General features: G+C 52.9%; 9 protein-coding genes and 1 non-coding gene across 10 annotated transcripts; 5 read left to right on the forward strand and 5 right to left on the reverse strand.

Moving 5' to 3' along the window:
• Positions 1–11: 11 nt before the first annotated feature.
• RIM20 (Rim20p) lies at positions 12–1,907 on the reverse strand (the record flags this gene model as incomplete). The annotated part of the gene is made up of 1 exon (NM_210552.1): positions 12–1,907. The coding sequence occupies one exon, from the start codon at positions 1,905–1,907 to the stop codon at positions 12–14; it is 1,896 nt and encodes a 631-aa protein (NP_985198.1).
• A 277-nt stretch (positions 1,908–2,184) lies between these two features.
• Positions 2,185–4,359, reverse strand: EFR3 (Efr3p; the record flags this gene model as incomplete). Its single annotated transcript, NM_210553.2, has 1 exon — positions 2,185–4,359. The coding sequence occupies one exon, from the start codon at positions 4,357–4,359 to the stop codon at positions 2,185–2,187; it is 2,175 nt and encodes a 724-aa protein (NP_985199.2).
• A 232-nt stretch (positions 4,360–4,591) lies between these two features.
• CEF1 (Cef1p) lies at positions 4,592–6,025 on the forward strand (the record flags this gene model as incomplete). Its single annotated transcript, NM_210554.1, has 1 exon — positions 4,592–6,025. One exon carries the CDS (start codon positions 4,592–4,594, stop codon positions 6,023–6,025), a length of 1,434 nt encoding a protein of 477 aa, NP_985200.1.
• Positions 6,026–6,147: 122 nt separating this feature from the next.
• On the forward strand, positions 6,148–6,591 carry CAF20 (Caf20p; the record flags this gene model as incomplete). Its single annotated transcript, NM_210555.1, has 1 exon — positions 6,148–6,591. One exon carries the CDS (start codon positions 6,148–6,150, stop codon positions 6,589–6,591), a length of 444 nt encoding a protein of 147 aa, NP_985201.1.
• A 186-nt stretch (positions 6,592–6,777) lies between these two features.
• Positions 6,778–7,878, forward strand: SCJ1 (Scj1p; the record flags this gene model as incomplete). Its single annotated transcript, NM_210556.2, has 1 exon — positions 6,778–7,878. One exon carries the CDS (start codon positions 6,778–6,780, stop codon positions 7,876–7,878), a length of 1,101 nt encoding a protein of 366 aa, NP_985202.2.
• Positions 7,879–7,900: 22 nt separating this feature from the next.
• Positions 7,901–8,077, reverse strand: AGOS_AgSNR31. The gene has a single exon (NR_149374.1). It is a non-coding gene; the product is annotated as an AgSNR31 (small nuclear RNA).
• Positions 8,078–8,589: 512 nt separating this feature from the next.
• On the forward strand, positions 8,590–10,059 carry GAS3 (putative 1,3-beta-glucanosyltransferase; the record flags this gene model as incomplete). The annotated part of the gene is made up of 1 exon (NM_210557.1): positions 8,590–10,059. The coding sequence occupies one exon, from the start codon at positions 8,590–8,592 to the stop codon at positions 10,057–10,059; it is 1,470 nt and encodes a 489-aa protein (NP_985203.1).
• Positions 10,060–11,235: 1,176 nt separating this feature from the next.
• Positions 11,236–13,116, reverse strand: SKY1 (serine/threonine protein kinase SKY1; the record flags this gene model as incomplete). The annotated part of the gene is made up of 1 exon (NM_210558.2): positions 11,236–13,116. The coding sequence occupies one exon, from the start codon at positions 13,114–13,116 to the stop codon at positions 11,236–11,238; it is 1,881 nt and encodes a 626-aa protein (NP_985204.2).
• Positions 13,117–13,787: 671 nt separating this feature from the next.
• AGOS_AER349C (RNA-binding protein) lies at positions 13,788–14,444 on the reverse strand (the record flags this gene model as incomplete). Its single annotated transcript, NM_210559.1, has 1 exon — positions 13,788–14,444. One exon carries the CDS (start codon positions 14,442–14,444, stop codon positions 13,788–13,790), a length of 657 nt encoding a protein of 218 aa, NP_985205.1.
• A 413-nt stretch (positions 14,445–14,857) lies between these two features.
• Positions 14,858–16,435, forward strand: GUA1 (GMP synthase (glutamine-hydrolyzing); the record flags this gene model as incomplete). The annotated part of the gene is made up of 1 exon (NM_210560.1): positions 14,858–16,435. The coding sequence occupies one exon, from the start codon at positions 14,858–14,860 to the stop codon at positions 16,433–16,435; it is 1,578 nt and encodes a 525-aa protein (NP_985206.1).
• Positions 16,436–16,575: the final 140 nt, after the last annotated feature.

Raw genomic sequence — 16,575 nt, forward strand, 5'->3', positions numbered from 1 at the left:
ACTTCATGTAATTAACTTTTGTTTAAAAAATCCGTGACGTCCTCGTGCAGGACACCAATTGACTCCTTGAGGTCCTCATAGAAAACCTGTCCTTCCTCGATGTTTTCCTTCACCTGTTCTAATAAATGCAAAGAGTGTTTGAAGTCCTGAATCTGTATATCTCGAGGACTGAGTCGCTTGATTTTCCCACTCTCCTCGCCTTCCTCTGCATTTAGCTCAGCTATCAGCTCTGCATTGCGTTTTTTCCCCAGTTGTACATATTCGATGTCCTTTTTAAACATCTTCAAGTGTTCTTGAAATATGGGTTCGAAATCGAGCGAGCCGGTCTCTTTGTAGTTGGATACAAGACTGGGCAATATCCTGTTCTGTAGCGATTTCTTCTCAACCTCTGCGATATAGTCATACCTTTCTTTGGTAAGTGCCTCTACTTTTCTCATGGTCGGGTTGTTCGTGGCAGCCAGCTGGAGTTGTGTCGTAAGTAAATCCCTGTCTACTGTTTCGAATATTTGGGTTGTCTCCCTAGTTATTTCCTCGCCTTGCCTCAAATAGCCTTGTAACGTCACAATCCGCTTGTTATACTCTTCTACAATGTCCTTCGAATTATCTTGATCTGCGTGGTGGTTTGCCTCGGCAGGCAGACGCGTAGTTGCTCCATCAATTAATGATTTAATAACCGTTAATCGTTCGCCCAGTTGAGAACTGAACTCGTTCAAGCCGGCTAATGTTTTAGCATAAATATCGAATTCCTCTTCTGTCAAATGCTTCATTCCAGGAAGAGCTTCGTTCTCGGGGAGACTGTTATGCAGTAACTTATTGAGGGCGACTAGAGGACTCTTGACATAATCTTCGACATATTTATCTTGTCTGATATTGAATGCCGCTGAGCTTTCAATCACATCTATGGGTAGTAGGTTTCTAAACAGGTGAATTTTCTGCGTCCCGGTGGAAAGAAGGTCAATGAGTATCGGTTTTACCATGCTGACAGGATTGATGACCGGACATTGGCTCGGGATGTGCTGTAGGTATATAAGGTCATTGTCTCTCTGAAGTGTATTTAATGTATCATTGAGCTCCTTTTCAAAGGGGAGGACCTCGGGTCCCCATCCTGCACCTTTGATCTTTTCTTGTGCTTCGTTCAGAGATCGGACCGCATTTCCGTACTGCTGCTTTTCTTCAAAGTGAAGCGCATGCCTATAGTGCGCAACTGCAGCAAAATAGAAAGACTTCTCGTTGATATATTTGACAAGTTTTGTCCTGATGACAGGACTTATCCTGGCATACCTGTGCGCTTCCTCGTAGAAGTTGGAAACCTGTAAAGCTAACCTCGCAATCGGAGAATGCTTCATCGCATCACGGAGTGCCCGTGCCCAACAGCATTCTTGTGCTTGTGCAAGCATGAGGTTCAGTACGGCCCTAATTGTTTTTTCATCGATTACTGACTCAAGTTCCCGCTCCATGGCTGATAAAATGTACTGAAAGCATCCTGCGCTTTCTTGTAGGTATCGGCATGCCTCCTTCAATTCGTCGTTGCCCATTGAGGACGCCAAGAGGGACTTAACTGCGCCTATATTATAAATTACATTGAACAGCTCAAACTTCCAAAGGTTGGATGTCTTCCCGTAAGCCTTATGACCTAGTGTTTCGAACCAGGTGAACTCGATCTGGCGGTCCGGAAATTTAGCGATCAGGGCAAATAGGGTCTTACAGTATTCCAGGAGTGCTTCTAGATTAGATACTGATGCATCTGCTTCCATCAGGCTGCGATTGCGCATATCGTTAACGGCAGCAAGGTCATCGATGAATACTGATGATACCTGGTAGAAGGTGGAATCGATAATCGCTGCGAGCTGTGCTTGCATATCCACCTGCAATGTCATCTTTAATGGTACTGCTGATAGCTGAGACATCTTACTATAATATGGATCGTCCAAAGCGGTGGTTGATATATTCTGTAGGCCTGGTTCACCCTACGTATGTTGTCCACATTGGAACTCCGTATTATAGGCCTCAAACATAAGAAAAATTATCAGCGGGGCCCCGAAACCTGCTAATTGATGCATTAAAATGAGGATATTTTATCATATGCTAGTGGAAGCGTTACAATACCGTTATATCCTTCTATATATTATCTATACTGGTATGGGGTCTGTATTAAAGTAGCATTACTTGAGCTCCACAGGTTATTCAGGATGAAAACAATTTGCCGCGAAATGCACTGGACGCTTCGATTTCGCCAGAAGCGTCTTGAAAAGCATCTTCCTGCAGCTCGAGATCGAGGGACGAGGTTAGGTTACCAAAGCGCTTGGAGGAGTAGGCAATTGCGGGACTGACTTTTGCAGAGATAGAGCGAGCAAGGTCCGTTTTCTCCAGGCCCACAACCTCTTCCTCTTCAGGATCGTAAATGCCTGTTTCCTGGCTCTCGTTATTCAGCTCGTTCAACAGAAAGGTAATGTTGGTAACACGAGATTTTACTGACTGAGATGCGCGCAATGAGCTATGGGATGGCGCCACGCGAATACCGCGCGCAGCGCGTTTTAGGTCGCTAACTTTCGGTGACTTCATCTTGTCCAGGGACTTAACAGAAGCATCGCTATTCAAGAACATCCGATGCTGTTGTGGTGTCGGCGGTGTTGGCGGCAATGGGATATCGGGTATCTGTAACTCACCTTCTGGTGGTGTCTCCGTTAGGTCGGTCGTAGAAACGCGTGTATTCTGAGAAATTAATATCCGAAGCCCCTTTTCGGCGTACCGATTACAGCCTGGGTCGGAGTAGTAATTAACCAGGTCGTTGCGGGTGAAGATTTCGCGTTCCTGTCGCTTGTATTGGGCTTGTGAATGGTAGTCATCAAATTCTAAGAAGCGCGCGGCTTTGGTATGGTAGCAGTAGTACAAGTTCGATGGCGTGTTTCCCTCCTCTAGGAAATAGATTAGGCCAGACAAGAGCGTGAAGTTCTTGTATTTCGCAAATGCATCATCAAGCAACTTCTCCTGCTCGCCTGGCGACTCCAGGGCTACGAGGAACAGGAAAAACTTGTTCATGACAAATCCGCCAGGGAGTTTGTCAGTGACAAGGCTGAAGAGCTCTAACCGGTCCGGTACGTAGGGTGCCAGCTCCAGAAATAACTCAAGGGTCATAAACGGCTGACCGACAGTTTGTAGCACAGCCTGCAAGTCTGAAATTAGGATATCCTTCTCCCGCTGACCGGGATGCTCCTTCAGCTTGAGAAGAAGTTCTGAGATCATGTCGATAGGCTGGTCCTTGTAGTAAGTCTTGCGGTTCAATGCGGATATCGTGTTTGTGCAGGCCTCGGTCACCTGAGGGGATGTTGCACTGGCTAGCTGGAAATTGATGATTTTCCGCAACAGGTCCAGGACGCTGAGGCCAATGATACTGACGTCGGAAACAAGTAGAGTCGTCATTAGCTTGAGAAGAACAACTGCGTGTTCATCCTCCTGGTTCAACGCGTGCGTGAAGACGAGGACCAGGATGTACCGGAGTTGTACAGGAATGGTGTTCGCAATGTACTGCAGCAGCTCCTTGTTCGGCACTTCGAGCAGACGCTTGATGAGCGCCCGTATCGCAATCGACAACTTGTCTGTCTCTGTCGTGCTGAAGTAGGACTGCAGCGCCTGCTCCGGGTATCCGCCCAATACGCGCGACTCCTCCGCGGCAGTCAGGTGCGTCTGCGAGCGCGACAGCCGCTTCTCGCTCGAGTGCAGGTCCACCTGCAGACTCTCGCCCTGGAAGCGCGGCTGCACCTCCTGGAACTTTGCAAGCGTCAGCTCCACCCCCCGCGAGATAAGAGAGCTCACTCCGGGGTTCCCGGCCAGGTTCGCCGTCTTCGAGATGTCCAGGCACCCCTTCATCAGTAGCTCATCATTGTGCAGCCGCTCCGTCACCACCTGGCAGTACACGTCCACAAACGAGCGGTACATCTGCGTGAACTCCAAGTCGCTGTTGCACAACACCCCGTCCAGGTGCTGGCAGATGCTGCTGAACACTGCCTCCGCCGCCTCCACCACGCATACATCCAGATTGAAGTTGTTGTTGCTCAGTGTCTTGATCATGATGTCTAGGAACTCCTTCACAAACACATTCAGGTTCTCTTTGCAGCTCGTCACTATCTTTTCAGCCAGCTCCAGCGTCACCATCACGTTGCCAATTCGCCGGTGCGCCAGGTCCGCTGCCGTCCGCTTCACCAGGTATGCGCTAACCTTCTCCAGCTTCGTGCGCCGCGAGTTCACATAGTATAGCAGGTACGACGTTTCGGACGACTTGGGTTTCTTGTCGGGCGTCCTACCGGTCGGATAGCACTGGTTTACCAGTTTCTGATGCTTTGGCGTGAACAATAGGCCCATGTTTTGCCGTACCGCTGCGCTCGCCTACCCACTTGATTATTGGAACTGCGGTCCGCCTTGGACTTCTGCTGGCATCTACCACTCACAAGTACCAGGTAGCACGAGCAGGAGGCGTTAGAGCGTGCAATTTTTTCACGCCAGCGGTAGGCATTCGTTGTTCACTTTACGGTGGCTTGTGGCAGCGTAAGTCCCAATTCAGCGACGTATACACAGCTGTACACGGGTAGGAGCAATGCCAGCAGTACCGATCTACGTCAAAGGCGGGGTATGGAGCACTGTGGAAGACGAGATTCTTCGCGCAGCGGTACAGCGGTACGGGACGCACGCGTGGAACAAAGTTGCGTCGCTCTTGCCTCGTAAGAGCGGCAAGCAGTGCCGCGCACGGTGGGAGGAGAGCGTGCGGCCGACTCGCCAGGGCGCGTGGACAGCGGCAGAAGACGCCACGCTGGCGGCGCTGGCGCGCGGCGGGCCACAGTGGCGGAGTGTGGGTGCGGCGCTGGGACGGCCCGCGGCAGCGTGCGCGGCGCGATGGGCGGAGCTGACCGGAGACCAGGCGGTGGCGGGGCCCGCGGCTGGTGAGCGGATCCCGGGCGCGGAGGGGCTGCCTGCGGTACCGGAGGAGGACGAGCGGGAGATGGTGGCGGAGGCACGGGCGCGGCTGGCGAGTACGCAGGGCAAGAAGGCGGCGCGCCGGGCGCGCGAGCGGCAGGTGGAAGAGAGCCGGCGCGTGGCCAGACTACAGAAGCGGCGCGCGCTGCTGCAGGCAGGCGTGAACAGCGCGCTGCCGCTGCCGCGCGCGGTTCGCGGGCAGCTGGACCCCAACGCGGACGTGCTGTACGAGCTGGCGCCAGCGGAGGGTGTGTTTGAGACCGCAAATGAAGCCGCGCGCGACCGTGCGGCGCGCGAGGCCTACGAGCGCCAGATCGAGGCCCGCGGCAAGCGTACAGCAAGAAAACAGTCGCGGGCGCCTGCGCGGGCGCCCGCGACTGAGCAGCCAGCGCTGCAGGTGCGCCGGGCGATCCCGCGGCCGCCACTTGAGCTTCCTGTGCCGGAAGCGCTGCTGAAGAACTCCGCGGCACCAACGGCGGCTGTGCGCAGAGCCTTGGCGCGCCTGTGGCAGGGGCTACCGGCCGCCAAAAACGACTTTGATGTGGCGCCCGAGAGCGAGGACGAGCAGCCGTCGGGCAGTGCAGACGCGGCGGTGCAGTCGACTGATATGGAGGTGTTGCTGCCGTGGGAGCCGCCGCTGCGACAGGACCTCCCCCCGCCGCCGCCTCCGCCGCCCGGGCTACTCGCCGAGCACTACCGCGCTCTTGCTGCGGCCGCAGCGGGTGGACCGGCCTGCTACGACACACCAGATGTCCTGCGCCAACGCGAGGCGATTGAACGCGCCCTCGCTGCAGAACCCTCCCCCGCTATGTTGCACCCGCAGTGCGAACTTCCGCGGCTACCTTCGCTTGACGCTTTGCGTGCCGCCGCACAGCCGCGCCCACAGCGTCGTCTCGCAGCACACGCAGCAACGGACGCTGGCTCGCGCCTGCTGGCATACGAGCTGCTGCCGGACCTGGCAACCAAGCAGCGCGAATACTACGTGCGCTACACAGCATACGAACTCGAGCGCACAGCGGTAGCGACTCGTGTCCGGCGCCTGACTGCCGGACGGTAGCGTTACCCGGCCATATAACAAAAAAAATTTCGCCCTGTCCGACTTGACGAGAATTCGACCACTGCAACTACATCACCATCCCAAATACGCAACGAAACTAACTAGGTAAGCAGGCAGTCATAATGGCCAAGTACACCGAGGAGGAACTACTGCAATTGAAGCCAACATACGATGTGGCGGTTAACTTCGATGTGGACGCATTCAAGGCTATGATTGCCGAAGTTGCGGAGCACCACGAAATCGCTGACTTGTTCCATCAAAAAGCGCGCCGTAGGTCATCACATCACCACGGCGTCAAGCCCAAGATCAAGGCCCACAAGCCACGCATCACTACGGACGATGATGGTTGGTGCACGTCTACCAGAAAGACGTCCGTTGTAGCGGTCGGAGACGATGGCGAACCGTCGCCTGCATTCGTGGCGCAGGAGACGCTGCGCGTGAAGCCGAATAATAAGAATATTGCGTCGTCCAGACCTGCGGATACGCGCGACATCGTGGCTGATAAGCCTACGATGTCTTTTAACGCGTTTGCAGCTCTGGAGAGCGACGACGAGGACCAATTCTAGCGCTGTGTATGAACTATGTAGAGCTATATACCTTAAGAGGTGGAACTGCTAGCTGTCTAGGCGCGCGAGTCATGCGAGCTCCGGCGTTGGTGTGGCGTGGTTGCGGATTTCGAGGCAGCGCGCGACGTACCTCGAGAAAGACAAGTAACCCGTTACAAGTCGAGGCACACACGCAAGAAACATAGCATGGCTCGGATCGGACTACTGCTGGCGCTCTGGGCGCTGCCGCTTCTTGCATTGGCACAGGACTACTACGCAATTCTGGGAGTCGATAGGGAGGCGACGGAAAAGGATATCAAGTCGGCGTATCGTCAGCTTTCGAAGAAGTACCACCCGGACAAGAACCCAGGCGACACGACGGCGCACCATAACTTCATCGAAGTTGGAGAGGCTTATGAGGCACTCAGCGATCCGGAGAAACGGCGGATCTACGACCAGTACGGAGCCGAAGCGCTAAAGAACGGCGGTGGCGCTGAAGGTGGGCACGGCGGGTTCCATGATCCGTTTGACATCTTCGAGCAGATGTTTGGCGGGGGTGCGCGCTTCGGCGGCGGTCAGCGTCGCCGCCAGCGAAGCCAGAGTCTGCAGGTGCAGGAGGAGCTCACGCTACGGCAATACTACCATGGCACAGCTGTCGAATTCACGCTTTCGCTGAACGATCATTGCGACCATTGTGGAGCTACCGGTTCTGAAGACGGCAAGGTGGAGCGCTGCACGCAGTGCTCGGGTCGCGGTGTAATCGTTCAGGTCGTGCGCCAGGGCTTCATGACACAACAGTTTCAGCAAGTGTGCCCACGCTGCGAGGGCCGCGGCGAAAGCATCACCAAGAAGTGCAAGGTATGCCAAGGTCATAAAGTCATCAAAAAGAACAAGTCCTTCCGCGTAGAGGTACCGCCTGGTGCGCCACGCGACTTTGTCGCAGTGCAGCAGGGCGAGGCAGAGAAGGTGCCAGACATGGACCCCGGTGATATATACGTTAAGGTCTCTGAGAACACGCGGGACAATATGGGCTATCGCAGACAGGGCGCCAACCTCTTCCGTACCGAGGTGCTAAGCCTCAAAGAAGCGTTGCATGGGGACTGGAAGCGTGAGCTCGAGTTCCTCGACCCCTCCAAGAAAGTTCCGCTCTCGAGGAAAAAGGGTCAAACCGTCCAGCACGGCGAGGTGGAACGCGTGCCAGGCTTTGGCATGCCACTCCCCGACAGCGCCGGCTTCGGAGACCTCTATGTGGACTATGTTGTAATCCTTCCGGGTACTTTTGACTCGCGTATAATGGACGAGTTGTAGAGTCCTTAGCGTATCTACTCAGTATGTAGTAAGATCCATGACCAACTATATCACCTTTAATGCGGCCGACGTAAAAAGACGTCATGCCAATTCAATAGCTGGAGATACATCTTCCTTTGAGTTAAACTCTTACTCTGGCGTGGGGTAATCGCATGTAGCGCCACACAGCGGATCAGCACAATAGGAATGTTGCAGTCCACTTGGTGAACCCCACGCAGTTGTGGCATTCCAACATTCAGTCTTACAATTACCGAGATGCTGCTGTTTTTATATGAACAGCGGATGCTCGAGAACAGCATGTCTGGGTGCTAACTGGACTGTTTTTGGATGCATTTTATTTGACTATATGCTGGAGGCAGCTACTGCGGTATGTTGTAATGCCGTGGAGAAAGGTCTCCGCATGTCAGTTACAAGATCACTACGCATGTTCATCTGTGGGGGTCGTTCGTTGCTGTTTTGGAGGCAGCCATTATTTGGCCTTCAGAAAAGCGCGCAGTTAGGCGGGGCTTGAAAAGCGGCGTCAGGTCGAAAATGGCATCATATATATAGAATTTACCTTCATATATAAAACATATATCAAAACTCCATAGGACTTGCGTTCAGGAACCAGCATCAGCATCTCGCTTGTATACGCACTTGCTTGCTCAGAAGGGTTGGATACTTGCTACGAGCAGCGGATAATAATTAAACCAACATACGCATTGCGCCACGATGGTTTCTGTGCGGACAGCAGCCCTAGTGACACTTTTAGGGCAATATGCACAGGCGATTCTCCCCATACATTTGAAAGGCGACAGGTTCATTAGACCAGCGTCGCCCACCAGTGAGGCCGACGACAACAATGCTTTCTTTGTGATTGGTATTGATTACCAGCCAGGCGGGTCGTCGGCGTACGACGGACGGAATGGCAGGGACGTTCTGTCGGACGAGGAACTGTGTGCGCGGGATGCTGCAGTTTTCCAACAGCTCGGAGTCAACACAATCCGGATATACAGTCTAAACCCTGATTTGAACCATGACAAATGCATGACGATCCTCAATAATGCTGGTATTTACGTTATTTTGGATGTTAACAGCGGCAACTACGGCGAGTCACTAAACCGCGCTGATCCCTCGGGATCTTACAATGAAGACTATTTGCGTCGCGTTTTTAAATTCATTGACGCCTTCAAGAATTATCCAAACGTGCTAGGATTCTTTGCAGGGAACGAGATTATTAACGATGAGAGAAACTATGCTGAAATCAACCCACAGTATATTCGAGCGGTTCAGCGCGACATCAAACAGTATATAGAAAAGCATGCGAACAGGAAAATCCCAGTTGGATACTCTGCAGCGCAAGTTTTGGAGTTACAAAAGCCAACCCTAAATTATTTGCAATGTAATTCCAAGGACGGCACGACAGAAGACGAAGATTTGGAAGATTCTCGTTCGGACTTTTTTGGCTTGAATACCTACAAATGGTGTTCTTCCAGCCATAATTGGCAGACATCTGGCTATGCGGAGATGAATCAGACATACGCTGACACGATTATTCCGCTGATCTTCTCCGAGTATGGTTGTAATCAGAGGACTCCGCGGACCTTTGAGGAGACCACTGATGGCTTATACGGGGGGTTGACTCACAGCTTCTCTGGTGGACTTATCTACGAGTATTCGAATGAAGGTAACAACTATGGTTTGGTTGAAATTGAACATAACGGTAACATACGCTATCGCAAGGATTTTGAACATCTCCAACAGCGCTACCGCTCGCTTAAGATCCCTCAGATCAAAGAAAGCTTACTAGAGGATAAACTATTTATATGTTCTGATGAAAAGGTGGGCGACAAGAGGTTTGGTACCAAGGACTTCAAGATTCCAGAGCAGCCTAAGGGCATCGCAGATATGATCAAAGATGGCGCAAAGGGATCAAACACGGGGTCCATTTTATCCAATTACGCTGGACCTACCACTTTTCGTTACACTATTTACGATAGTGACAACAAAGTTGTACCTGCCACTGTTAGCTACGATCCAGCAAACTTTCAAAACAGCTTGGGGACTGTGGTTTCAGTTTCTGCGCCTTCTTCCACGCAATCTGAGCCGGCCTCATCATCTAAGAATGCGGCTGCTCTTCCAACCTACTTGGCTAAATGTGGTATTTCTTTGCTTTTGGTTTCACTTGCATCACTTTTGTGATTCAGGCCTCGAGCTCTGAGGCAAACCTTACATTTATTATGAGCCATATGAACGCCCCCCCACTAGGTCAACATGCCGAGGCCTGTATCTAACTTGACTTCGATTCCGTTTATGAATACTACCATATGCATGCGGCTTCGTATAAAACATTTCTCCTCCCTCTGTCTTATGATTTTAGGTGGCCGGGGGTATAAATGAATTGTGGCCACATGCTTCGTAGGCTTTGGGGTCATTTGTGTTCATTTAATTCTTTGAACCTGCAGATATTGCTGATTCTTATATGTTTGACTTTGATTGGTTATATACTATTATATTTGCTCTACAACCACGGATATTGGTGAGAACTTCTTTAAAACTCATTGTGCAAAACTGACGGTCATATTAACTAGGAAAGGAATCCAACCTCGAAAGCTGGTAGCAAAGCTTGCACTAAACGCCAGCCATTTCACAGCGATCGTAATATTCTTTGGTAAGCGCAACGTATAGCGAGTATGTTTAATCAATCCTATTTAAAATATGTGTATTCAAAGCATGTAAAGTGAAGACTACTTAAACACAAGGCTAGAAAAGCCCCTTTATATCATTCATTGGAATGGTATCGGACGTGGCGCATCTATCAGTGTACCTGGAAGTAAGTATCGTAATATTTTGACATGGGAAGCTGCTCTCTGTTTACAGCAACAGGAGGTAACGTAGAGAATCGATGTTCATTGACTTATGTTCTTTGATGGATCACAAACAGAGTATCGAGATCAAGTTAATGAGGTGTCAGTATGGTTTGTATTTATACAATGTAGTTGAATCGGTATTGTTATAGACTATAATTGTGATACTAGTTACGCAGTGGTTGGGTAATACATGGGTAGGCCCCTGCCACCTTCATTAGGAAAACAATTCAACATAAAGTCAAGGAACAGAGAAGTTCAGTAGAACCGTACCATTAAGCGTGAATTGGAGCAATAGTGACCTTACATAAAGCAAGTGTGCCACTAACCAGTGGAATGATGATGAGTTTTCTGAGGTTAGTAACGCCGCTGAAACAGCCGCCATGAATGACAGCTGCATTTTGAAATAATAATGGAACACAATGGTGTGAACTAGGAACGCGAGATAGAGTAAACGTGTTTGCGAGCGGCTGAAATTATTGAGAGGATTAGAACAAAAGTGCATCAAACATCAACCATGGCGACTGTCCTCCTTAAACCAGCCTGGGATGTCAGCACCACTTGCATACAATACCCGATCACTAGCAGTAACGGTTTCCATACCGACAGTATCGGATAACCAGGGATGATTCACCATACCTCCAGCGTCTGCCCTCTTTCTAGGGTCCATTTCTAACATAGGCAGCAAAAATCCAGATACTTCTTCCGCGGCAGACGTTTCAAAACCGTACTTCTCGATGAGAACATCCTTCAATGGCCAGAACCGAAGCTTCTTGATATTTCTTAGTTTACCATCAGAGAAGAAGAAGTTTTTCACATATTTACCATGATCAAACAGGTAGGATGGTATGTTCCCGAGTAGTTCAATTATTTGAGCAATGTGATCATCGTCTTTTGTGTATGAATGTCCTTGGTTTGGCTCAAATAAGAAATCGCCAGTCAAGAGCTCAAAGATCAAGCATGCAGTGGACCAGATGTCGGCGCTGCAGCCCCAGGGGCATCCCAATAAGACTTCCGGGGACCTGTATTCACGTGTTTGGATGGCGTTGGTGAAGTGCTCATCGTACCAACAGGCATTGCCCAAGTCGGCAATCTTTATTTGGATAACCTGGCCAACCTCAGTGTTACCACTAGAGTTCCCGTGGTCCTCAATTTCCATGGAAGAGAATGAGTTGGAAATATCGTGGTCCGATTCGGCCGGCTTCTGTACAGAGGAGCCGAGTGTGGTGGTTGCGCCGCCCAGAGTTTGCAAAGAAAAAGACCTGCCTGACATAGATGGCTGCCGACTAATTGTGCCCATGGGTTGTCCCATGAGCTGTGTCTTCAGCTCCATAAAATTGTTAGAAGACAACGGGGAGGGCAGAGGCTGAGAGCCGGTAATGAGCGTATGCCGCCTCGCTCTGCGCGAAGTCGAAGTTTCGGTAATGCTGTTGCTAATGCTACCGGTGCAGGAAGTGTTCTCACGAACTGGCGGAGAATCAAATACGGACCGCGAAGCGCGCCGTTGTAGTTTGCGCAGCTCGCGCTTCTGCTTGTCTAACTGCTCCATCATCCGCACTATACCTTCAACATCGCCAATCTCCATCAAAACATTCTCCGGTTTGATGTCTGTATGGATTATCCCACACTTCCTATGCATGTAATCTAGACCCAAAAGCAATTGCTTAGCAATTTGCTTTACATATACAATTGGTATACCCCTGTGCTCGTACTTTTTAATAAGAGCCAATAAATTCTCGCCCAAAACTTCGAAAACCATCACAATATGTTCGCCATTGTCACCCTTGTGGACAAAGTCATCTAATAAATTAAGAATATAGTGGGCGCCTGAGCGGGAAACCGGCCTCGCAGGACCCTCGGCGCTTTCAGTGGCACCACCGCAGGCCTGCTCTGCCAGGTTCGTGCTGCGGACCTTGTGCAGCAGCTTCACCTCGTCCAGGGCCGCCTCGGTATACACGCGGTCGCTGCGCACAATCTTCATGGCGACGTGGCTGCCCGTCACGTTGTCCCTCGCCAGCCACACGGTCGAGAAGTGGCCCCAGCCCAGTTTCCGCACCAGGGTGTAGCGCCCGTCCTTGTAGATCTCACCCTTGTACGCTGGGTGATACCCCCCGGGGCGGTAATCCCCGGCGCTCTCCTCGTTCTTTTCATCGCACGAAGAGTAGTCCTCATCCTCCTCGCCATCGCCCTGCTGGTCCTCCGGCCCAGCAGCTTCGTCCTCGCCCTGTCTCTGGCCCTGCGTCTGCAGCGCCAAGGACAGCTTCGATTTCGTGCTCCCCGCGCTTTTCGCCGCCACAGACTCCTTCTGGAATATCGTCGGGCCGCTGGACTTCGTCCGCTGCAGCGTGTGCTTGTTCACATACCCAGACGGGAAGTTCATCGAAGACCCCATCCTGCTCGCTTGCACCCTCTAACCGCCTCCTTCTCCGCGCAATGCTTATCTCTTGCAACTTCAGTTCCAGGACCTGCTCCTCTTATTAGCACCCGCCACTCTAGTGCCTGCGCTGATCCCTGCTGGTATAACTCGAACCGGAATATCCGAAAGGCTGGTTGAACGCCCTCTTCTGCGCGTGCAAATCGTCGAAAGTCACAGAACGCCTCTAATGACCTCAATAATGCTACCAAAAATCTCCTGAAATCGATGATCGATTACCCTGGATGCTGTCTACAGCTGTCAACCTCTGGAACCCGCTTGGTGGTCCTTGGATAGCGCCTCTTTACCGTTCTGGTGGTGGTAGAACATCCCTTTGCTTAATAAAAATTCTCAAAATTCTCCCTCCTTTTTCAAGCACATCTTCCCCAGACCACAACTAACTGAGTAGTCGAGCTCGCGCACGCATCTGGGGCGGCGTGGGGTGCAATTCCAGGCGCCAAGTCCGCGGGCGGGGCCGGCAGGCCAGCAGTGGCGGGCGGGGCGCTGACGTAGGGAGAATAGCGGCAAGGATCCGTGCTTGGTGACCGGCGGTGGCTCACGGCCGTCGCCGGCACTGGAACGGGCATTACTATTATACTATTACTACTATTACTACTAGGTGCGGCCGAGAGGCCAGTGCTAAGGAAACGTCATTCGTGAGCGGGCTCTGCGGCGGGTGGCGGCGCGGGCGGCGAGTGCGGGGACGGCGGGGCCGGCGAGCGCGGCGGGGACGGCGCGGGCGGCGGCGGGGACACCGGCGAGCGAGGAGGGGCCGCGGCAGGCGGCGAAGCAGCGCGCTCGAGCGCCGGCGACGGCGCGTAGTCCTCGTCGCGCGGCGGCGGAGGCGCGGTTTCGTAGGCGCGCGGCGGCTCGCGGTCGCGGTACTCACGCGGCTCGCGGAACCGGAAGTCGTCGTCGCGCCCGCGCGCCAGAAGCCCCACGCGGTAGTCGCGCGGGTCTTGGTCGCGCACGTCGCGCCCGCGGTACGCGGCCTCGCGGTAGCCGCCCGGCGCGCCGCGCCCGTTGCGTGGCGCGTACGGCGCGTACGGCCGCGACCGCGCCACCTGCACGTGGTATGTGAACCGTGTGTCCGGCGTGAACGGTCTACCGTCTAGCTCCTCGACCGCGCGCACGCACTCTTCGTGTGTCTCGAACTTGACGAACGCGAACGGCCGGTCCTGGAAAGGCCGCATAGGTGGGATGTCAATCCGCACGATCTTCCCGACGGCCTCGAAGTCCGGTGCCATATCCCTGGCCCGGGTCTCTGCCGGAAACCCAGATACATGCACCGTGTTGCTGGTGCCCATTGCCTCTCTTTGGCTCTGCACGAGTTGTCCGGTCGCAGCTGCCAGCTCCACGTTGGTCTTTCAGGTACTATGCCATGAACCATCGTCAGCAAGAGAGACCACGGCGGAAAAAGAAATCCCTCAGCTTCGTTAGTTGTCCCCACCTTCGTTACCCGGCCGCCCAGCCTAACGGCGCAAACCTGGGGCTGCTCAGTCACGTGACTACCGTACTGCGTGAGGATATGCTAAACAGTCAATTGCTTTTTATTTGACTTGGGCTGCAGGCACACCGGTAGGGCGAGTGCAGGGTGAAAAATATATATGCGCTCGAGAAGCGCTGGGGATGAGTTCGTCTGCAACGGCAGGCGGATCTTCATCTGACAAAACCAGCTGCCTACATCAGTGCGAAGCTGTTCAGTGATAGAATAGGAGTAATGGCTGCTGTTGAACAAGTTTCTAGCGTGTTTGACACCATTTTGGTGCTGGACTTCGGGTCCCAGTACTCGCATCTGATCACGCGGCGGCTGCGTGAGTTTAATGTGTACGCGGAGATGCTTCCGTGTACGCAGAAGATCAGCGAGCTGGGCTGGAAGCCAAAGGGTGTGATTTTGTCAGGCGGGCCGTACTCCGTGTACGCGGCAGATGCTCCGCACGTGGACCGGGCGGTGTTCGAGTTGGGCGTTCCAATTCTGGGCATCTGCTACGGGCTACAGGAGCTTGCGTGGATAGCCGGCGCAGAGGTGGGGCGCGGCGAGAAGCGCGAGTACGGGCGCGCGACGCTGCACGTGGAGGACAGCGCGTGCCCGCTGTTCAACAACGTGGACAGCAGCACGGTGTGGATGTCGCACGGTGACAAGCTGCACGCACTACCTGCGGATTTCCACGTCACTGCGACGACGGAGAACTCTCCTTTCTGCGGGATTGCACACGACTCGAAGCCAATCTTCGGGATCCAGTTCCACCCTGAGGTGACGCACTCCTCGCAGGGGAAGACGTTGCTGAAGAACTTTGCGGTGGAGATCTGCCAGGCCGCGCAGACCTGGACGATGGAAAACTTCATTGACACCGAGATCCAGCGGATCCGGACCCTTGTGGGCCCCACCGCGGAAGTCATCGGTGCTGTGTCCGGCGGTGTCGACTCGACCGTCGCTGCGAAGCTGATGACCGAGGCCATCGGCGACCGGTTCCACGCGATCCTGGTCGACAACGGTGTTCTGCGCCTCAACGAAGCGGCCAATGTGAAGAAAATCCTCGGCGAGGGCTTGGGCATCAACTTGACTGTTGTTGACGCCTCCGAAGAGTTCTTGACGAAGCTCAAGGGCGTCACGGACCCTGAGAAGAAGAGAAAGATCATCGGTAACACCTTCATTCATGTTTTTGAGCGCGAGGCAGCCAGGATCCAGCCTAAGAACGGCGAGGAGATTGAGTTCCTGTTGCAGGGTACCCTATACCCTGACGTTATCGAGTCCATTTCCTTTAAGGGCCCATCTCAGACGATCAAGACCCACCATAACGTCGGTGGTCTTTTGGACAACATGAAACTGAAGCTCATTGAGCCTTTGCGCGAGCTTTTCAAGGACGAGGTGAGACACCTGGGAGAACTATTGGGGATCTCCCACGAGTTGGTCTGGAGACATCCGTTCCCAGGCCCAGGTATCGCCATCCGTGTGCTAGGCGAGGTCACCAAGGAGCAGGTGGAGATTGCCAGAAAGGCAGACCACATCTACATCGAGGAGATCAGGAAAGCAGGTCTATACAACAAGATTTCTCAAGCTTTTGCTTGCTTGCTGCCTGTTAAGTCTGTGGGTGTCATGGGTGACCAGAGAACCTACGACCAGGTCATTGCTCTAAGAGCAATTGAGACCACGGACTTCATGACTGCCGACTGGTATCCATTTGAGCACGAATTCTTGAAGCATGTCGCATCCCGTATTGTTAACGAGGTTGAAGGTGTTGCCAGAGTCACCTACGACATAACTTCTAAGCCTCCAGCTACCGTTGAATGGGAATAATCACCCTTGGGATCCGCTGACTGGCTACTGTAATTCTATGTAGTGGATTAGTACGATAAGTTACTTTTGTATGATAGATGTAATCACATCTGGCTATTAAAATGACTCAGCCGAGGTAAATCTAACGTCCCTTCACAAGG

This window comes from Eremothecium gossypii, chromosome V, assembly GCF_000091025.4.
Source record: "Eremothecium gossypii ATCC 10895 chromosome V, complete sequence".
NCBI classification, from domain to species: domain Eukaryota; kingdom Fungi; phylum Ascomycota; class Saccharomycetes; order Saccharomycetales; family Saccharomycetaceae; genus Eremothecium; species Eremothecium gossypii.